The 23546-nt window shown below is 36.3% G+C and overlaps 1 protein-coding gene across 1 annotated transcript; it reads left to right on the forward strand.

Moving 5' to 3' along the window:
* Nucleotides 1-7638: 7638 nt before the first annotated feature.
* LOC131857542 (uncharacterized) lies at nt 7639-9429 on the forward strand. The gene is made up of 3 exons (XM_059210209.1): nt 7639-7974; nt 8306-8653; nt 8875-9429. The coding sequence occupies exons 1-3, from the start codon at nt 7639-7641 to the stop codon at nt 9427-9429; spliced, it is 1239 nt and encodes a 412-aa protein (XP_059066192.1).
* Nucleotides 9430-23546: the final 14117 nt, after the last annotated feature.

The following is a 23546-nucleotide window of genomic DNA, read 5'->3' on the forward strand; positions in this document are numbered from 1 at the left end:
TCAAAAGATCACCTTAGCAAAAGGAATTAGGATTTTTCCCCCAGTGGAAACAAAAATTTATTATGGATGTATAAATTGATCAAGATCCAAACCATGGATTGATACAAATGCAGATTGATTGATTCTGATAAAATCTAAGACAGTGACTATGACAAGTATGTCAAAGACTCATAACTGTTGGTAAGCTACATATTTCTTGCAAAATGGTTCAGAGCAATGGATGTGAAAGATGGAAGATGGAATGGATAAGGTAGGATAGATGGAAGTGATAGGATGGAGTGGATTGGTGTGCAAAGCGATCTCATAGATGGAAGAACTCACTTTTTAGATAGCACATGTTTACCACGTTTTCACCATCTAAATTTATTGCATTTTTGCTGTTTATACTTTTTAGGGATTTTCTTGCTTTTCTGATTTTTTTCGTTACTGATTTCTTTAGTACTTTTTATGCTTTTTATTGATTTTTTTGTCTTTCCTAATTTTTGAGAGATGAAACATGTCGTGCCATCAATTGATAAAGATAAAACTACCCAGAACAAAATCCAACAGTCATACTAATCTATGTCATTGTTTTGATTTGTTCAATGATTGATAAGAATGTCTGGTTTCAAAGAGTGAGTACCTCGTGTAAGACCGATCTGTCTGGTTTTGAGTGAAGGTATCCCTGTATAAGACATGTTGATGTTGATAAATGGATTGATTGACTAGACACGTGATCAGTTTGATTGCAGACTTCAAGAGTTTTCCTGTTGTTGATATGATTTGATGGATGAATTGATTAACAAGACATGTGATCAGTTTGATTGTAGACTTCAATAGTTTTCCTGTTGTTGATTTGATGGATGGGTCATGCACTCATTCTTTGATTTTCAAATTTTTATTTGATTTTGTTGATTTTTTTAATTTTTAGTTTTTTGAGACATTTTTTTTTTAGCTTTTTAGATTAGAAGAAAGATATATTTGGTTGCCCCAATGTATAGCAAGATAAGGAATGAATGAATTGTTGAGTTGAAGATGAATGGGTGAAAGATGGATGCATCTTATTATGGAACATGAAGAGACATGTCAATAGCTTTTTAAAATCATGTTTTTGTCCTTAGTTTTGATCAAGATCAAGGATGAAAAAGGGGATATGGATGGAGATAGGATATGGATAGGAGAAACAAGATCATAGATAGTGATAGATGATGGAAGAAATGAATATTTATGATAGATGGTATAGATTAGCATGAAGCAAGATCATAGATAGCACTGGATGAATTTAGATAGGATAATGGATACTGGAGGAAGGATAATGGGAGATGTGGTATGAAGAATAGAGTGGATGGAACTTTGACCCTAAGTATAGAGGTCTCCATTTGTAGAGAGGTGATATGTAAGATTGTCACAATATTTAGCACCACTTGAATAAGTGTTCTTGAACTTTTCAAAGATAGAGACGCAACCCACACTTAGAACCTCTGGAAAATTCAACCAAACATATCTAGAAACTAGGAAGTAGACTCAAAAGGGAAGAAGAATCCTAAATTGGATCAAGGTACTTAGTCTTTGATTACCCATGTGTGTGTAATTGGGTTCATTCTGGCTCATATGATCATTGTAATCTTCAGAATCCAACGTGGCTAGCTACATGAGTTACCCTGACTTCAAAAGCATCCTGGATAGAGCCTCTCTGCTAGAAAGAATCCATAGCTCCAATGAGGTTATCGTTGTAATATCACAAATATTGCTCCATTGCCAGCCAGACATCCATAGCCCTGATGGAGTTACTCGCATATTCCCATAGCCAAGATTTTGATATTTCATTTTTTTTCTTTTATTTTGGATATTTATTTTCTTGATCATGCTTTGGATCTTTTGGTATTGTCTTTTTCTTTTCTTATTTTGATTGCATTGGCTTGTAAGTAATGAAACTTACATGGGTGTGATAATTATAGTGGCACTGAAGCAAGATAGATTTTTCACTAGCCATATCTTCGACTAAGAGATCACAATGATTTAGAGCAATTGATTAAGTGTATGAGATGTAGTAATCAAAAGATGTCAGTACCAAGATACGATAAGTGGTTCTTTTTTGGATTGAGTGTGTATCCCAACCAAAAGATAATGTTAAAGAGGAATAACCTCATATTCTGAAATGTATCATGAATAGATATCTAAAAAATGGACTGAACGTGAGATTCGAGCATGGGCAAGCATATGACAAAATGACACAAATGCCTATTTCATAGATGACAGATTTATGCAAAGGATTGAATGAAAGGGATGGAAGGATAGAAAATATGTGTTGGATAATAGATAGAATGTTTGAAGATTTGTGCGAGGATAGATGGAAATGTATTCAAGATGAGTGTTGGTACACAACTTAAGAAGTAATGAAGATATGGAGGAAAATTGAATTTTGGGACATAAGAACCCAAAATAGATAAAGAAAATGATGGAAGAATAGTTTTGAAAAGATGTTTAGATAGATGTTTGAAAGAATTTCAAAGGTGTGTGCCTTTGTTGATATTTCTTATGGATCATTTGAGGTGATGGAATGGTGGATGGAGGGAAGTAAGGACCCAAGATGGATGGAAGGGATAGAGAGTTTGACTTTGGAATGAAAGGACCTAAAATGGATTTGGAGGATGAAGAGATTGGCTTTGGAATGAAAGGACCTAAAATGGATTTGGAGGATGAAGAGTTTTACTTGGAATGAAAGGAACTAAAATAGATTTGGAGGATAAAGAGATTGGCTTTGGAATGAAAGGACCTAAAATGGATTTGGAGGATGAAGAGTTTTCTTGATCTTGATCTTGACTTGGAGTAGGATCATTTGAGTTTGGTCTTTTCTCTTGATTTTGAATTAGATTAGTGAAGGAGATGGAAGGGATACCATGCTCTTGCTTAGGAGGTGGATGTTGAATGGGACTCTGCTCTTGAGATAAAAGGGGATCATTGTGGATGGAATACCAAAATTTTAGGGGATCATCATAAGATTCTTGATTGGTAGGATCTTGATAAAAAATGGGATTAGATTGGAGAGCCATGATATCTTGATCTTGATTTAGGCTAGGACTCATTTCCTTTAAATAAGCTTCTTCTTTTTCAAGCGACAAGGGATGGTCACATGAGCGATCAAAGTTTTAGTTTAGATAGGTTTATGTTGTTGACTTGATGAATATTTTGTTTCAAATACTCAAGCAAACTAAGTCGAATAGAGGGTTTGTTCGATAGGCCCCTATGACAAAGTATGTCAAATTATATGGATAAAGTCTCTTGATATGGAAACTTGACTTGACTAACTTGAATACCTATCTAGGTATTGTTTTCATTGAGATAGTTGGATGATATACTCTTGATCACTTGGTTTGATCTGGTGTTTCAAATGTTGGAAAGCCTTTGTATTACCCTTTTGATCAATTTTTTTCAACAGTTTGTTGGATTTTTTCTCTCTTGTAGATGATAATTTTCTTCAATTTTTGACCATTTGGAACATGTTACAAACATAGAAGACACAATGTTTAATAAACAAAATGCACAAGCAAGTACAATCCCTATGGCAGGCTGAGACAATAGTTGTTGAATCTCACATGGGCTTTCCCCTGAGGCTATGCTATTCAAAGCGGATATTTAGATGCTTGACCCCACTGGCTCCACCCTCGACACTCCCTTCTTCGAGGGAAGCCAAGCACGAGTTTCCATGAAAACTCCCCATGGCAAACTTTATATCTCTACTAGGAACTGTATGTATGTGAGCCGCTTCAAAGGTCCGACCTCCTGTGCCAACAACTAGAAGGATTTTGGCAACTAGTACAAGTGGTTTTTAGTAAAGGCTTCTGGTCATGTGGCCATACATGCGACACTTTCAGCTCTGTAAATACAGAATGTTCCCAGCCTATAGAGGTTATGCTCCATAGGGTTTATGGGGAAACATAGTGTCGGTATGAACTTATCAGCACATGTTGTTTGGGACTTTCGTCACAAACATGATTTATTTATAGTGGATTGGAAGGACTTGGTATTAGCCTGTTTCCACTTTAGGTCATTCCCCTTTCACTAGCCCCCTCAAGGTAGCTTGGGAAGGCAGGCCCTCTAAAGGATTTAATTGCTTGAAAATAAAGAAAGCATAAAAGTGTGGGTTTGGCTTTTTGGTCACCCAATTAAGGGGAGAGCATATACCTACCACTTTTGAGACACGGAATATAAGTGTTCTTTTTAACCTTTTCAAAGCAATTGTTGGCTAAGTCCTATTTGGAGACGTTGCTCCGACAAGCATAGTCTTTATTTTAGCCCTTTTAAAAGTCTATGTGCAACTATTTTAGAGAAAATACTAAAAATCCAAGTTGCATGCTGTCAATTCATCCTCTTAATTAAACTAGATGAACAAGATATGATATGTTACTTCCCAAAACAAGGCTTTTAATTAACTAGATGATGAAATGCATAAAATTTGCCTTAAATACCATCCTGCACATGCATGTTAGTAATCTGAAAAATCTGTTTTCTTAGACATTCGGACCTGCAAGAAATTTTTGTCAATTTGTAAATAGAAGTGCTAATCTAACACATGCGCTATCTTTTTGCTCAAAAGCGCTAACCTGCAGGTTAAAAGCGCTAACCTAGACTACAAAAGTGTTGCTTTGTGGATACAAAAGTGTGATTTCTTTGACAAATGTGCTAACCTAGGACACAAATTCACAAACTTGTAATGCAAATGCGCTGACTTTAAGACAAAAGTGCTAACCTAAAATGCTCATGCGCTAACCTATGGTGCAAATGCACTAACCTAGAAGGCAAATGCACTAACCTGTGGAACAAAAACGCTGTCAGAATTCACACATGCATGAATCTACATTATAAATGCATTAATTTTACTATTTGCTAGATTTTTAAAGGTATATGCAAGGTCTATGAGCCCCATGGTGGGAGCCAAAATGCGTCGACTTGAATTTCATCCTTAGAATTCTACCTGCAACAAGTTAGTTTCACAAAATACCAATGGAAATGCTACAGGAAATCCAAACTCAACCAATGAAACTACATGAAATACATATGAAATAAAAATACTATTATTACCTTCATGGTTTATGTCTCATTGTGTCCTAACTCCACTATTCTTGGTTGCAGATGGTGTGCTCTCAGACAATGCACTGATAGCTTCCAAGATGGCATATGAAGAATGGACTAATAACTGATAGTTAACTAATACTATGATATGAAATAATACATGATTATGCTAAATGCTTATGCTAAATGCTTATGCTAAATGCTTATGCTATGATGCTATATGATATTTGTTGTTTGCTATTTGATATTTGCTTCAAGATTAAAACTCACAGATGAATATGATTAATTTGAAGACTAACTCTCTCTCAACTGAAGCTCTTGATTTTATAGACCTTGAGAGGATTAGATGATGTGGCTTAGATCAACGGTCTTGATCAGATCTGCAGATTTGGATGGCTGTGAGCAAAGGTCAAGGTTGAGAGAAAGGGGGAACGAGAAGACAAGTGTCACTCATCTCACCTTGACTGGGTTGCCGACTGAGGGAATCTAGGGATGGTTGGAGGAAATTTAGGCATGAGAGGACAAGTGGACTCAAGTCCTTCCTAAGATGTAGGGATTTTGGAGAGAATATAGGAAATGGTTATGAAATATGTGTACGTACACAATTTTCATTAAATTTGGTGGTTGAAGATAAATGATAAATTAATATTTAAGAAATATTAATTTCCTTAGCCACATGTTTGATGAGTTGGCAAAGGGAAGATGAAGTGGAGATGGAGGGTGAGTTGGAAAAGGGATTAAATAATTTTGAGAATTATTTAATATTTGAGACTATAGGATAGGAGAATAACCATTAAATATTAGATATTTAATTGTTTGGAGGAGATAATTAAATATTAGATATTTAATTAATTAGAAGAATAGGATAAATAAATTAATTAATAAAAAATTAATTAATAGAAAGACACGAAAATGAATTAAATAAATTAATATTTTCAAATTAACTATTTAATAGAATATATAAAAAAAGAAAGGTGCTTTGCAATGCCGTTACTTGTTAATGGCAGAAAGGGAGGACACGTAGAGGAAATTCGAATAGACTTCATTAAGGAATTGAAGGAGGATGTGGTGTTCTGGGAAGAGTATGCGGTAATCGCCAAATTTATAGGTTTGAATTGGCCGAGAAAGGATATCAAAAAATGGGTTGAATGCAATTGGGGAAAATGAACTGTAGTTAAATTTATTGCAAAGGGTTTCTTTGTAGTTTTGTTTCAAGAAGAGGAGGAGAGAAATCATGCGCTCACTGATAGGAACTGGTTTGTCAATACGCATGCAGTATACATTCAACCATGGACGCCTCATTTCGACCCAACTCCGTTGGCAGGTTATTCCGAGCCAGTATGGATACGTCTATACAACCTTCCGATAGAATATTGGAGTGAGGAACTATGGGAGAAAATTGGTAGAACATTGGGCACATTGTTGGAAACAGATTTTGATGATGAAGAAGACATTTGCAAAAGTGCCCGAATGAGAATTGCAGAAGTTAAAAGTATTCCTGAGAGCATAACCTTGGTATCTGAATGCGGGGAATGGATTAAAAAAGTGGAGATAGAAATTTTTTTAGCAAGATGCCCTAGATGTGGTAGAAAATTCCATGGCGAGAAGGAATGCAAGATGTATGTCAGAAAGGCAAGAAATGTTCCTAGAAAACCAACATAGACATGGAGAAGAAAAATAGAGGAAATCAAGTAAACGGTTGAGTCTCAAGGAAAGGAAAAAAATAAGGAAGATGAACAGACTCATACGAAGGAAAGTAAATAATTGGAAATACTGCTAATGGTAGATGAAGGTGAAAAGGAGAACAGGATGGATAATATGGAGATAGCAATAGAGAAAGATGGTGAGATCATGGGAAAGGAAAACAATTTTGAATCTATAAAAGTAAACATAAATGGTAGTAGAAACAATGCAGAGGAGGATTGTAGAGGCACATCTTCTAGAGAAAAAGGGCTATCATATACTGAATTTGATTACGAAAGGGGTTCAGATAATGATCAATTTCAAAATGATGAATTGGATAACATTGACCCTAGATGCATCAGCCAATTGGCTAACATTCTGTTGGGGAAAGCAAAAGGAGTAAGGGGCAGAAGAAGCAATAAACAGAAAAGAGAAGACAAAGCTAATGAGAAAGGTATAACTGGTGTGATGGAATTCATAAAGAAAACAAAGGGAGAAGGAATCTCCCTTGGTAAACAATGAAGATAACAACATGGAATGTCAGGGGTCTATCGGCCCCTGACAAAAAATGCTTGGTCAAAAGGGCAATACAAAGAATTTCAGGTGATATTATAATGCTGCAAGAGACCAAGCTAAATGTAGAAAAAAACATCCTTTTTCAAATCTTTTAGTAGGATGTGGGACGGTGATTTTTAGGAGGCGATTGGGACTGTGGGTGGATTGGCGGTCCTATGGAACCCAGATAAAGTTTCAGTTTGTTCGATCTCCAAGCAAGAAAATTGGATGCAATGTAAAGTAAGAGTTTTGCGAGAAGATCTGGTATTTTCTTTGTTCAACGTTTATGGTCCGACCAAGATAGAAGAAAAGAAAAGGGTTTGGAAAGAAATCTCATAACAAATTAGAATGGTTGATTCAGAGAAAGTGATAGTGGCGGGAGATTTCAACGCCATTCTCAATAACAAAGAAAAAACTGGAGGTTTAAGAATGAATGCCCGTGTGATGGAAGATTTCCGAGATTTTGTGACAGATAATAACCTTTTCGATGTTATCCCTAAATCAGGAAATTTTACATGGACTAATAGGAGGGCGAATTTCAGCAGAATTTCAGAGAGATTGGACAAAATATTCACTGGAACATGTTGGATTAGAGGACAGTTTGACTTGGAGACAACAATTATGCCCTTAACACTCTCGGATCACTTCCCGGTTCAGTTGAACTATTTCACATTAATGGCAAAGGTGAAAGGGAATTTTAAATTCTTGAGCATGTGGTGGAGAGATATAAACTGGAAAAAACATTGAGAAGTGGTGGGAAGAATGTATAGATTATAAAGGTACTCCAAGCTATTGTTTTTTTAAGAAGATGAAATATCTGAGGAACAAGATTAAAATATGGAATGTGGAATCCTTCAAGAATATTTTTTCAAAGAAAATAAGGGTGGAAGTGGAACTTGACAGGCTCAATAACTTGGTGATTGAGAAGGGGATGTCAAATGAAGAATTTAATACTGAAAACTCTCTTAAAGTAGAATTGGCAAAGATTCTTCTGAGAGAAGAAATGTTTTGGTAGGACAAATCCAGAGAATTATGGATCGAAGCTGGAGATTCAAATTCAAAATTCTTTCATGCTTCATTAAAAGCAAAGAGGAACAAAAACAAAATTAATCATTTGACGGATGATTCAAGTAGATTGGTTGGTAAAGCAGAGGAGTTAGAATGCATAGCAGTAAAATATTTTGAGAAATTTTTGGGATCTGCGGTGGGGGAGAGTGATGAATCTATTGGATATCTACTGGATATTATTGACAAGAAGATTTCAGAGGAGGATAATGCTATACTAATGTCTCCAATTACAAAAGATGAAGTTAAAAAGGCTACATTTGCATTACATCCGCATAAGGCTCCTATACCAGATGGGGTGACCATGGAATTTTATCAGAAGTGTTGGAAGTTCATGGGTGAGGACATTTGGTTGGTGGTGGAGGAATTTTGTAGGAAAGGCAAATTCGTGAAAGAAGTGAACAACACACTTATAACTCTGATCCCAAAAAAGAAAATTTGTTCGAGCATTGTTGATTATAGGCCTATATCTTTGTGTAATTCGTTATACAAAATAATATCTAAGGTAATGGTTAATAGGCTGAAGATTGTTTTGGACAAGCTAGTGTCTCTAGAGCAAAATGGATTTACCCTGGTAGAGAAATTGCTGATAGTATAATCACAGTTGCTGAAACCATGCATTCAATGAAAAGGAGCAAAATGCAAGGGATGGTGGTCAAATTAGATGTTAGTAAGGCATATGATCAGGTGATTTGGTACTTCCTCTTTTCTATTCTTGAAAGATTTGGTTTTGATTCTAGTTGGATAAATTGTATAAAGCATTGTGTTACTTCTGTTTCATATTCTATTATTGTAAATGGATCTATAGATGGTTTTTTTCATGCCACGAATGGTCTTAGACAAGGTGACCCCTTGTCTCCATTTTTGTTTGTATTAATGGCCGAAATTCTGGGAAGAAATATTAAAAAACTTGTAGAAACAAGATTGTGGAAAGGTGTACACATCCATGACAGTATTGATCCAATTTCCCATTCTCAATTTGTCGACAACACAATTCTTTTTGGGGAAGCCACTGAGAAGGAAGCTAAGGTAATGAAGATGTTATTGAATGATTATGAAAAAGGGTCGGGATAGAGCATGAACACTATTAAGTCAATGATATATTTCTTTAATACTAATGTAAGGATGCAAAGTAAAATTGGTGAGATATTGGGATTTTCGACTAGCAGTTTTCCTCTAAAGTATTTAGGGGTGCAACTAGATCCTGGTAGATATCAAAATAGAATGTGGGAGGAATTGATTAATAAATGTCAAGCAAAGGCATCTTCATGGAAGAACAAATGGTTACAATAGGCGGGGAGAATCCAAAGATTAAATCTGTTCTTTCAGCAATCCCTATTTATCATATGTCATGCTTCAGATTATCATATAAAGCTGCAAAAGAGCTAGATAGTTTGCTTAAAAAGTTCTTATGGGAAGGGGCGCATGAGAAAAAGAAAATTCCACTCATAAATTGGGATACAACCTGTCTTATTAAAATGGATGGGGGAGCGGGTCTAAGGAAAAGGACTTGCACAATTTGGCTCTAGGTGCTAAGTTAGCATGGAGGATGTATGAGTAGCCTCAAAAAACCTGGTGTAAGATCATGACTGCAAAGTATTTGGACTCATATGAAGCAGATAGGATTTTTACTGTGGCAAACTCGATCAATGGATCTCCAATTTGGAAATTTATTTGGGAAAGCAGAAATATCGTAACAGAGCATTTAACTTGGAAAATTGGTAATGGTGGAAAGGCAAAATTTTGGAGAGATTCTTGGAATGGAGACTTTTCCTTAGCTGAGGAAATGGATGATCCAGTGTGGATTAATGAAGTGGAAGCACTGGTTGGTCCTTTTATGGCCGATTACATTTTGGAAGGGCAGAAGGAGGCTGAGTGGATTGAGTGGAAAATTGTGGGTGAATGGAAGATGGAAAACTGTATTAAATTGAAGGATATCTTGAGTAGAAAGAAAAAAATTATCTACCAAAAAGAAGTAAATTGTTTATTATGGTGTGCATCCAAATCTGGAAAATATAAGGTTAACTTGGGATACGAGATTCTTAGAAGCAGAGCACAGAATGTATATTGGCCTTCCGCATTGTGCTGGCACAAAATGGTACTGCCCAAGGCAGGGGCATTCCTTTGGACAACATTGCATGGTCGTATACTAACAGGGGAAAGGTTGAAACTAATTGGAATTGCAGGTCCAAGTGTATGTATACTATGTAAGGAGAATGAAGAGACTGCGGATCATCTCTTATTTTGGTGTTCATACACTAAAAGAGTTTGGGATTGGCTATTAGATAAATTGCAGTATGGTTCGGTGAGAAGTCAATCACTAAAAGATTTTTTATTGGCATGGCCTACCTGCTATAAGAAATCAAAATGGAGCATTCTGTGGGTGGTTAGTCTGGCCATGCTTGCATGGCATATTTGGAAGGAGAGAAATCAAAGGGTGTTCAATGAGGAAGCTCTGTCATTTGAGCTTCTAATCCCAAAAATCATAGCCATTGAAGAAGTTATAAATGTCAAAGTAGTGGGAAGGAAGTATTGCACTTATTCTTCCTGGGACAAAGAAATGGAAAGGCTGTGGAATTTGATGAAGAACAGTGGATACAAGTTTGTCAACAAGAAGTAGAATAGAGGAAGTATAGTTTGGACTCCTCCCTCAGTTGGAAGCTTGAAGGTTAACTTTGATGGGGCTAGCCGCAGAAATAATGGTAAATCGGGCTATGGTGCCATTATAAGGGATGAATTTGGTAATTTTGTTGGTGTAAATTTCGGTCCCTTAGGAATTACCACAAACAATATGGCAGAAATTGCAGGGTTGTTAGCTGGATTGGAATGGAGTGTGGGCCGAGGATTTCAATCCTTAGAAGTAGAAGGTGACTCTCAAATTGTCTTGAACGGGATAATCAAACAAAAATTCAAGAATTGGAAATTGGAGGCATACCGTCCTAAGATCCAAGGTTTATGTGATAGCCTAGATAGATATTCTTTCAAACACATATATCAAGAGGGCAACTTGGCGGTGGATTGGCTGGCAAACAGTGGAATTGATTGTGATGGACCAAAACAACTGTCTAATGTGGAGGAATTGTCGGATGGTCTATTGTCAGTCCTTACTATAGATAAAGATGAGATTCCTAGATCTGGAATCAGATAACAGAGATCTTGTTTGAGATAGGAAGTGTGCATCAAGGATAGGTGATATGGTATTAGTTACACGATTGCACATAGTGTTCAAGGTCTGTCAAATTTCAGATTCACCATTGATTGGGAAGGCAAATTGATAAGGTGAAGTTCAAATTGAAGGCTGTAAACAAGACATTGACTCTTTGGCTATAGGAACACATGGTACCCGAGCAGTTCATCAAGAAGCTTAGAAATTACTACTCATCAAAAATAATTTGTTTGCAGAATGAAATATTCTATCAGGGTATGGACATAATGCACTTGATTGATATCTCAGATGGCTTTGACGATGTTGGCAGAGGGTGTTTCCCTCACAGCCAGTACGCAAGTTTTACTATCAGTTGGATTGCCTCAAGCTTCATCGGAAGGGGAGCATTGACGGAGGTTCACCGAGAATAGTATTTATCAAATCAATCAAGGATTCTTATTCAGCTCTCAGAAGAATGGCGGATCATCTAGGAATTGTTTGTAAATGCAGCAAGATTGTTGGGTTGGAGGAAATGCTCGAAGAATAGGTGGAGCAGTTGTTTAAAAAGGCCAATGAGCAGGAGAAAGTCACGGTGATAGACATTTTGGGCCTCGACTATTGGGCCGGGGGACATGTTCATGACGGACGTTTGATGGAGGATCTGTTTCAGCCAATTATTCAGGTGTTGGGCCATCCCATCTCAGCCAATGGCATCCTACATAAGACAGTGGATGAAGGCATTTATCTTGAAGTTATGAGAGCCTTGGACGAAATAGTCTCTAGCCCAACAGATGGTTGTATGCTGGGGTATTTTGGTTTACAGGCAAAGGGGAAGAAGAAGAAGATGCAAAAGGCCTGGACCATTTTCAAGGCAGGTATTGTTAAGGAGAATAGTATGGAAAGGTTTGAAGCTCTCCTCCAATAAAATGTTGATCTCTTTCCTGATGGAGTAGGGGATAGGTTGGTGGCTATGGGCAATGGGATTAAGTATTTGTATAATTTATCCAAGTGGGATGTAGCCAAAGGAGTTCATCTCCTTCACCCTTTGTAAGGTTTTTTTGAAGGAAATATAATGGGTACTGCCCCTAGGTAGAACTTGATTAAAAAAAATAAAAATTTAATAGAAGAATAATTATTAAATAAATATAAAAAATTTATTTAATTGCTCATAGCCAATTTTTATGTGTATACAGAAATAAGATTCAGGATCACACTTTTGTAAAATCCCATGGCAGAAATAGAGGAGGGGGTATCCTCAGAGGTAAAGAGCTTTTGATAAAACAAGAGAAATTTCACTTTAATTCCATCCACATTCATAATCTCCCTTCCATCTATCCATATATCAATTTTCTCTCTACATTCCTTTTGTTCCAGCGTATTGAAAAAGAACTTGGAGCCTTTATCTCCATATTGCAACCAGTTCAATCTCACTCTTGTTTTAGCCCCTGTGACCTTAATTTTTTGTAACTTCCTCAATAAATCTCTAGCTCGAGCCACAGAATGTGAAATATTAATATTATTGGGATATTTTTAGACCAAAGATTCAACTTTGTGCAGATTATTTGTTAGGATCCTTTCCAAAAACCTATAGTCTTTTGCTTTTTTCCTTCCAATGGTATTGAGAAGACATTGCCAACTACTGAAATTCTTGATCCATCTTTTAATATTTGAATTGGTGCCATTATACCACGTATTGATCTGCTTGATTATGAAGACAACTATGAGCACATCCTTATCCTCCAATAATTTAGTATTTAACATGAACTTGTCTTCACTGATAGACCTACTAGGCACACAATCCCTCAAGCTAATTTGAGACATAATCAGATGATGATTTGAGAGTGAGTAGGGCCACACGACAACATAAATCCCCTTATCATCTTGCATAAAGGAAAAGAAGTCCTTATTAACATAAAGCCTATCAATTCTGCAGTATATTCTTTTATGGCCTTTTTGAAAATTACACCATGTAAACCATATCCCATTATACTCATGTCTTAATCCTTCTAGGGGATCAAATAGTATCTTCTTATTCTTCTTCCTATCTCAGCACAATTTTTCACCTCCTTTCCACTCCATACTCACACCTCCCACCTTATCCTCCTTATTTTCAATCATATTGAAATACCCCCAAATGATCTAAGGGATGTCAGGGAGAGAAATCGTTCATTGCCATGGCTATGATCTCTCCCTATAATCATTAGAGGCATAAACCAAACACATTCCAATTATGGCACCGCCTATCTTGAGAGAAACCTAGGCCAATCTATTACAAGGTGAGCACCCAAAATTCATGATAGAGTCCCTCCATTTAGCATTGATAAGCAAGACAATCCCTCCTGCACCTCTATCATGGTTAGTAATAACTTTATATGCATCTTTCCAAATGAAGTTTAAGTTTACTTCTAATGTGAATTTAACAGCTTTGACTTCTTGCAATATAATAGTATGCCAAGAAGTGTGGTACCTGCAAGAGAGACACAAACCACTCAAACACACCAATGAAACATTATGTTAGAGGTTAGAAATCATAAAACAAGCAAATGAAACCAAAATCTAAGCACGTTCCATTGTCCTCTATCTCCAAGGATCCCTTAGATTCAAGGCAACTCTCAGCTTGGAAGAGCACTTGATCTTGGTACTCAAAGAATGAGAGATAGTGTATGATCTAAGATCTAAATCAATGCAACTAAGATCCTAGTGATATGATATAGCTATGAAACTATGATATGGTGCAAAATGATAAGGTTAGTACGATATTAAGATAGCATGAATATGATATGGAAATGATATTGATCTAGAGTGGAAATGAAACTAACATGATAAAGATCTATTTTATGATACTAAAATGATCTAAAGTGCTTATTCTAACAAAGAGAGTTTAAAATGCTTAGTGCTATGTGACTATAGTGTAGATGCATGAAAACTTGGATTGTTAAAATGGAGGAAATGGGTTCTATTTATAGAAGAATTGGTCAAATGGATGACCAAGATTGAATTGGCTTGAGAAGGGTTAGGATTGAAAGTTATCAATCCATGTGGGGTTTTCAATCCAATCTTAGGTTGACAAATATCACCATGAGAGGGGTTGAGAGGATGTTAAGTAAGCATTTGATGCTTATTAATCTTGGGGGATTAACCTTAAGAGGATGAGCCATTGGATAAAACTATTATCCAAGAATGAAGGCTATTGTCTGAGAGTTAAATTATTGTACAAGGTTGGAAGATGGTCAAAGGGACAACCATCATGGGCTAGGGTGATGTCGTGTAAGAGGCATTGAATGGTTTAGAAGACTTTAGAGGCTAATTTGTAAGAGCCTTACAAATTTGGGGAACTCAACAAGTTAACTTGTTGAAGAGATAAAGTCTTTGGAAGACTTTCTCAAATTTGGAGAAGTGACTTCTCCAAATTTAGGGATGTGACATGATAGAAGGATCGAGCTAGTTAAGTGGGATTTGAGGACTTTTAGAAGAATTCTTAGGAGGTTAATGGAAAATGTAGGAGAATGCAAGTGGGAGAAAAGGAGAATTTTTAATTAAAATAAAAAGATTTATTTCAACCAAAATGAATGCAACTTGCATTTGTAGGAAAATGCAAGTGGAGGGGATTTTATAAGTAAATATTGATTTATTTATTTGCAGAAAGGATTTTAATTAAATGTAAATTCAATTAAAATGGTGGAAGGGAATTTAATTAAATAAATAGAAGAAAGGGGATTTAATCAAATGTTGTATTTAATTAATGGTTATATAGAAGAAAAGGAGATATTAATTAAACCTTAGTTTAATTAATAGGTGGATAGATGATAATTAAATAAATAAAATTTATTTAATTAAGTGTGCAAGTTTTAGGTGTCTACATTTTTCCCCTCTTTGATGTAACGTGTGACCACATGTTGATTCAAAGAAAATCACTCGATATGTCGCCAATTTTTTTAATTTTGTTGTCATCGCCAAATTTTTTGATATGATGCCCCAAATATGGATATGGATATTGATATGGTGCTAATATGATAATAATTCCCCCTCAAGAGATGAATTGAGAAAAAAATTCCGCTTGAGGCAATTTTATTGATTTTTGACGATTTTTGGAAAAAAAAATTATTTTAGTTTTTTAATATTGATATGTCGATAAAATAAATGATATTGTGTGCAAAAATACATGTCCGGTATAAAACACATACTGCACACATCCATCTAGGGAACACATGGAGCTATATAAGCCTCCAAGGGTCCACGTTGAGCTCATTTGTACACTTGGCTTTTGAAGATTTGAGTTTGCAGAGGAGACAAAGAGAAATAGCAAAATGGTGCCACCTTATGCCAACCACCAATTTGAGCAGGTTCAATGATATGAGCGACCAGCAGCATATGGACCACCAGTAAGTGAATTTTCTAACCTCCTTGTGTGATTTTTAGCTAGATTTAGCTAGAGTTTTGAAGATTTTTTTTATGTTTTTCATGTGGTTTGTGCCCTAGTTTTTTTTTTTTCATTTTAGCACATTTGTCAAATTTCAAGGCACATATATATTTTTGGGTGACACATATGTTGGATTCTGAAGCATGTATGTATGGTATTTTAGCACATTTGTCTAGTTTTTTAGCGTATTTATTTAGTTTTTTAGCGCATTATTTCACTATTTTAGCGCACAGGTAAACCATTTTAGTGTATTTATCACAATATGGATTTTTTGATACTTTTTGCTATTTTTGGCATGTGCCAAATTGATTTTTAGAGATGTTTATGATATCAGATATTGGGTCCAAATGTTAATATGAGTCATTGATGTCAATATCAATCTTTGATGTCGATATGGGTTTAGGTTCGATAGGGGTCATCGATATGAGTCATTATTGTGGATGTGAGTCTTGATTCGATATGGGCTTAGGTTAGATATGGGTCATTAATATGAGTCATTGTTGTGGATGTGAGTCTTGATTTGATATGGGTTATTCTCATCGATATGGGTCAAACTGATTTTGATAGGAGTCAATGTAGTTGGTATAGGTCACTTGAGTTGATATGAGTCACTGGGTTGATAGGGTAGAACCTTGATTTGATATACGATACCTTTGTCACTGATATGGGATAACTGATGTGATAGGATAAGTTAAAATGAACCCACCTGACTGATGAGAGTTTATAATCAAAACTCCCGGATGATAGCATGATTGTCGTCACTAGTAGGATAGGTTAGACAAACCCACCTGATTGATAAGAGTTTATGATCAAAACTCTTGAATGATAGAGTGACTTTTGTCACTAATAGGAGATTGCATTGATGGTGTTAAGGACTGATATGGTGTCAATTTTTGTGATGTAGGCTGCATTAGGTGTGTTGATGCTTCAGGAGCGATACTTGAAGACTTTGTCTATGTGAATAGCGCTGACAAAGTTGTTATTATTGCATGTGGCTTAGCTCACATCCTATTCATGCCTTCCTATCAGAAGAATAGGGCACTTCTGACTGTCTTGGTGGAGAGGTGGCATAGTGATCATAACACCTTCTATTTGCCCACTAGAGAGATTATTGTGACACCCGAGGATGCACACAGGATTCTTCAGATCCCGATCACTAGAGAGTTAGTTCAGTATGATGTGGTGGAGCAGGGCAAGACTGATGCATTGTTGGAGGTGTTTGTTGATCCGCACCTTAGTGGATATTCAGTGGCATGGCAGGATATGGTAGATCAGTATGCCTCGCCGCCTTCGATACTAGCAGGGTTGATAGGTGGTTTCCTTTGTCCCGATAAGAGATCACATGGGTTCTTAGTTGGATGGGGTTGGATACTCCAATAGATGGTGAGACATCAGACACAATATGCCTGGGGGATTTGTGTATTGGCACACTTGTACCACAAGTTACACCAGGTCATTTATGATAGGGGTTCTATCCTAGCAGTGGGAGCCACATTGTTACAAATTTGGGTGTGGGAGCACATAACTGTGACCCATCTAGTGGTAGAGAGGTCTCGACTAGTGGGACTTCCATATTTATTTATGTACAGACAGGAAGCTTCCTAGCCCATGCTCGAGAAGTTAGAGTACTGGAGACGGATCATCGATGACATGGATTCGGTGATATGGAGACCTTACATGGACTGTGAGGTTTGGGTCGAGGATGCGACAAAGATCCCAGTTTTATTTCAGAGCAGGTACCTGATAGGGAGGACTCCCTATATTGTTGAGATATTTATTCTGACATGTATCTATCGACAGTCTGGTTGTACCTAGGGCATGCCTTAGGGTTCAACCATATATGTCCGAGTGCACAAGGATAGAGCTGACTGGGGACCCAGATTAGATTTTGATACAACACGGGCTAAGTTCAAGACACTACCATAGGTTTGGTGGGATGTGTGTTAAGGGTTGGCAGATGCTGGTATAACTAAGCAGTATGCCCAATTTTTTGTGGAGCATCCCTTCCCACGACTGACAGGACCTGGGGAGCCAATACCTCCTTTGGAGGAGGTGGATGATGATGATGATGATGATGAGGGAGGACCAGGAGGATGGAGGGCTGGTAGGAAAGGTCAAGGGAGAGGTCAAGGTAGGAGAGGTGGAGGATTGGGCAGGGCTAGAGGTTTGATTGGCCGTAGAGGAGATGGTTGTGATGGAGATGGTGGTGGAGGTGGAGGATGGAGGTAGGATCTAGGCCAAGGAGGGCCATTGTAGCGAGAGGAGGCATCAAGAGGGGAGGAGATGGGGGAGGATACTAAGGTGTAGGATGGGTCATCCGAGGAGACGGAGTCAGATGAGTCTAAAAAGGAGGTGATGGGGGGATGGGTGGGATGGATGAGGAGGAGGATTTGCAACCCTTGATCAGGCAGAGGAGGTTAGATATGCCTCCACATGTTGCCCCATTACAGGTTACCGCTGCACAGGTTGGTCAGGATCCATAGCCATCATGACCATTAGGGGTTCAGATATAAGTGCCACTACATCAACAGTAGACTCTAATAGCAGCTCTATAGTCATAAGTAGAGAGGCTATAGGGTCAGCCGACATAAAGCATAGGCTTAGACTGGCCAACTATAGAGACAGGTCATTAGGATGTCTTTGGAGTGAGATACATCTCGAGCAGAGAGAGATACAGCTCAATGGGAGTTGTAGGTGGCATAGGCTTAGATAGAATAGTTACAGACATAGGTTACTATAGTCACTGCTGAGCGGGATACTGAGATAGAGAGGCGTGGGAAGGCTGAGGATCTTGTCCAGTCTCTTCACCAAGCTGCATCTCAGGGGCCATTTGGTAAGACATTGAGAGAGATGTTGTATCAAACTGGTCGGGTGGACTATTATAGGGGTTTGTATTTCCAAGTGGTGCCTCCAGATAGGCGAGCACAATCTTTTGTTCAGAGCTCAAGGCGTGGGGATTCTTAGCGAGAGGATGTTAGCCAAGGGGTTACAAGACCTAAGAGAGATCCTAGTGGAGATAGTACAGGTGCCAATGGCAGTCGAGGTCCCAGACATGCTATTTTGATTATGTATTTTGATCATTTTGATGATATGTACATACTAATGTATTCATTTTGATCCTTATGATATGCCTTGATGTACACTTTGATACATAATGATGGTTAAAATCTCATGTGTTATGTATAGTGTTATTTATGAGATCATATCCAGGGACTTTTGGACATTTATTCTTTTAGTTTGATTTATCTTGACATGTATCAGTTCTTTTCTTTTGGATCGTCATGGGTCACACATGCATGATGATATGATATTGACATGCTTATATATGATATGGATGCATTTAATTTTGATTATCTAGATGTTGTGATATGGAGATCTACATGATTTGTTGGAATGATTACTTTTTATGTGATTGTGTGTGATGATGTGATTTTTGATGAGAAAATCTATATGTTTTGAAGGTGATATATGCCTATGTGATGATTGATTTATGATATGCAAATGTAAATGTAGATGTGTACATGTGATGAATAAATGTCCTATTATGATGTGATGATATATGCATGTGTAGATGATATGAAATGCAAAAGTAATGTTGATATAATGATGCTTGTTAACATGCATTGTGAATGTTCTAAATGATATAATAAATGCTTTTGATATGGTATGGAATGACAATGATTTTAAATGATATGTAATGGGATGAATGCAATTTGTATGGATGGTTTTAGGATATGTACTTAACTAGTAGTCTAAATGATATTTAGAATGAGCTAAATGATATGTAATGCAACTATATGATAATGCACTTTTTAAATGATATGAAATGATAATGCATCTAAATGTAGAGTTTAAAATGATATGATATGAAAATGAAACTAATGCAGAGTTAAAATGATATGATATGAAAATGAAACTAATGCGAAGTTAAAATGATAATGCACCTAAGGATGTGGAATACAACTAAAATGATTAATGATATGAATTGAAAAATGATAATGCAACTAAAGGCACCTTTTAACTGATATGAAAAATAATGATGCACCTAAATGCAAATTTTTAAATGATGTGAAATGATAATGCACCTAAATGCAAAATTGAAATGATATGAAATGATAATGCACCTAGATGCAAATTTTTAAATGATACAAACTTGAAATGATATGATAATGCAAAATTTTAAATGATGTGAAATGATAATGCATCTAAATGCATATTTGAAATGATTATAATGCACTTAAATGCAAATTTGAAATGATATGATATGATAATGCACCTAAATGCAAATTTGAAATGATGTGAAATGATAATGCATCTCAATGCAAATTTGAAATGATATGATATGATAATGCACCTAAATGCAAATTTCAAATGATCTGAAATGATAATGCACCTAAATGCAAATTTGAAATGATATGATATGATAATGCACCTAAATGCAAATTTTTAAATGATGTGAAATGAGATGTATCTAAATGCAAATTTGTGAAATGATAATGCACCTAAATGCAAATTGGAATTGATATGATATGATAATGCAACTAAGTGCACTAACTAAATGCACTAAATGATATGATAACGAGATGTACCTTGAAAATGAGATGCAAAATGATTCTAATGCAACATTTTAATGATATGAAATGATATGCAGCTGCATGCTAATATGATATGGAATGACCCCTCATTGCTGATATAGTCATTTTTTTAATCAAATTTTATAGTGCTTCCTTTTTATCACCATTGAGCCTTTGATATGTTGAAAGTTGATACAAGCATTATGGTATAATTGAACCATAATGACCTGAGTATAACTTACATGGAGTTTGATATTGCAAGATGACACAAGCGTCGATGTATAATTGAACCAAGACGACCTGAGTGTTGCTTGTTTAAAATAGACAAGAGATAACCTTTGTCCTATACAAATCCAAAATGTCCCCAGTAATATGTCACCTGATCACATTTGTAGTGTCATAAAATTGTGACCCTATCAATTTACGACTGTATTAGGGTCCTCATGCATGTGAACTCGAATACTATAGCCTGATCAGAGACCAGAGAGTGCTTGGCTTGTGAAAATTGCTTATTCCTTGGCCTTCGCATCACTCTGTCCACACTCTGCCCTGGAGAAAGGGGTAGGATAGGGGTGTGGTGCCCTTGTCCCTGCCCTATTTTGGGACAGGACCTTTCTAGAGAAAGCATTGTTGGTTGTGCAGTGAGCAGGAAATCTCCCCGATGTCGACCCATGATGAAATTCAAATCCTTCAAACATGTATTTAAGGGGGCATTTTCTCTCTCATTTACATAAGGGGGATGGGTGGAAAATTCACAAGCGATCAAGCATTCTTTTCCAACATCGATCTTTCTCAAGTCTCCCTTCAAGGCTAGGTGTTGCATTCAAGTCAAGGATTCAATCATTGAAGAGGAGATTTATTTCAACATACAATTCCACACAAGCATTTCTATCAACATTGCTACTACAACCTCCCTTGAGGTGATTTACAATTCAACCTTTCATTTACATCTAATTGCAAGTACTTTCTGTCATTACTTGGTTAATTCCAAAACTGGGGTTTGACCTAAAGGCAAACCCCCAATCCCAACACATTTCCCTCTCTTTTTTGTGTGTAGGTTGTAGGTGCGCAGCTGTACTTTCGGATTTGGACTTCATTTGCAAAGGTGGAAAAACAATTTTCGTTTCATGGATTTCCCGGAGGACCGTGTACATTCCCGCCATGATTTGGACAACTTTTCATCAATTTTGCAAGGTGTCTTCGTCTCGATATTTCATTGCCAAATCTAGGTGCATAGCTTCATCCCATATTCAGATCTCAAGTTATAATCAATTCTTTGTCACTTTTGCACTACATAATTCAATCAATTTCCTTTCTAAATCAAACAAAGGAATAAGGGGATCAACTTAACATTCTTAATTCATTCAGAATTCAATCTATCATCTTTGTGTGGAGATTGAATCTAGTGAATTACCCCTTATCTTCCTAATGTAATGGTGAAAAGTGCTTGAAGGATAATCAATAGTGAAACTCTCATCTCTCTTTGAGGGAAAGGGTTAGTTTTCCTCTTGATCTATCACTCATCATTTTACCACCATTACATTTTGGTGAACCCGACGTCTTGCATGTTTTCCTTTGAGCAAAATTGCATATTTTTCATTTACAAGTTTCAACTTTCTACAAACTTAGTGGTTAATTCATTAAAAACCCTAGTTTTTAAATTTAAAATTGAACTTGTGATTTGTAAAAATTGCTTGTGGTTATCTTAGATCTGAAAATTGCTTTGTTTGTCAAATTCAATTTCCTCATTGTCTTGTTCAATCTGCAATTAAAATTTATAAAATTAAGAGGTTACTTGTTAAAACCCTAATTTTTAAAAATCATATTGAACTTGTATAAAAATTGGATCTCCCTTTAATTTTCTAATTTCTGATTGTTCTCATATTTGTTTTCAGTTCTACAATTCAAACTTTCAATTTTCCCCCTTTTCCCAAAATTCAAAATTCAAAATTAAGTGGTTAGGTCATCAAACCCTAATTTTTAAAATTAATTAGATTTTGTGTGAATTTCAAATCAATTTTAGTTGCATTCATATTTTTAAACATTTTCCAAGGTGTCCCTATCCATTAGGTTTGACCCTTTTCAAAATTGCACTTCAATTCCTCTTTTTTTCAAAACCCTAATAGGGTCCTATTTTCACATTTGTGCCTTCATTTCGCCCATCTAGAGATTGTAAAATTTGCCATTTTTTGGGGGTTAGCTTTAAAATCATCTTAATATCCATCCTTAAAAATTTTGAAAAAAGTTGGTCAGACCATGTGCGTTCCTGCCATGGTCCTCGACTTTTTCTCGAAATTTCGGGAGACCGTTATGATTGTATTTAATAGCCTAAATCCAAAAGATTGGCTAATTTTATTGATTTTTGAACCCTCTAGAATCGGAAATACCTTCAAAATTCAACATTTCAACTTTCAAGAAATTTTTTAAAATTAAGAGCTTAATTATAGTCTGCCCTGATTTTAAAATTAAGTGGTATTCCCTTGGCCCTAATTTTAAAAATTCCAATTTCCTTTCATTTTTTGGAAATTGTTTCATCTTCCTCCTCCAACAAAGTTCAAAATGTGTAATCATTATTTTTCTTAAATTTTGCATTGCTCAATTTTTGCAATCTTTGTCCTTCAATTCAAAATTCAAATTTTCCCTCTAGGGTATGAGTTTTACCACTATCAGTCCTACCTATCCTATCCTCGTTAGACGAAGCATTAAAATTAAGGCATCCCAAGGTTTAATTACTGAGGAGATGGAGCCTAATTTGGGTGACTTCTTTAATGAGGATCATGCTAATTCTTTCCATCCTACTCATGTGCCCATTAATGGATCTCATGATGAAGAAGAAGCTTTAACTAGGGTTTCTTTAGATCAACTTTCTACATTAGACAATCAATTTGATAGTTTTCAACAATGGATGTCCCAAGAATACCCTAATAGTGAACTTCCATTAATTGACGGTCTTGAGCGCATGCTTTAAAGTGATAAGAATGGAATTGATATATTGTGTGGCATTGCACATATTGTTGATTCTAATGTCATGCCTATCAAGAGTTGTGCCGAA

This window comes from Cryptomeria japonica, chromosome 8, assembly GCF_030272615.1.
Source record: "Cryptomeria japonica chromosome 8, Sugi_1.0, whole genome shotgun sequence".
Taxonomy (NCBI): Eukaryota; Viridiplantae; Streptophyta; class Pinopsida; order Cupressales; family Cupressaceae; genus Cryptomeria; species Cryptomeria japonica.

Bases quoted from the DNA above. Each gene is read 5' to 3' on its own strand.
- LOC131857542 (XM_059210209.1), top strand. From the start codon at position 7,639: ATGGTTGATTCAGAGAAAGTGATAGTGGCGGGAGATTTCAACGCCATT. The intron at 7,975-8,305 runs GTGAAAGGGAAT...ATGTTTTGGTAG, and splicing joins ATTTCACATTAATGGCAAAG to GACAAATCCAGAGAATTATG. The intron at 8,654-8,874 runs GTGACCATGGAA...AATGGTTAATAG, and splicing joins AGGCTCCTATACCAGATGGG to GCTGAAGATTGTTTTGGACA.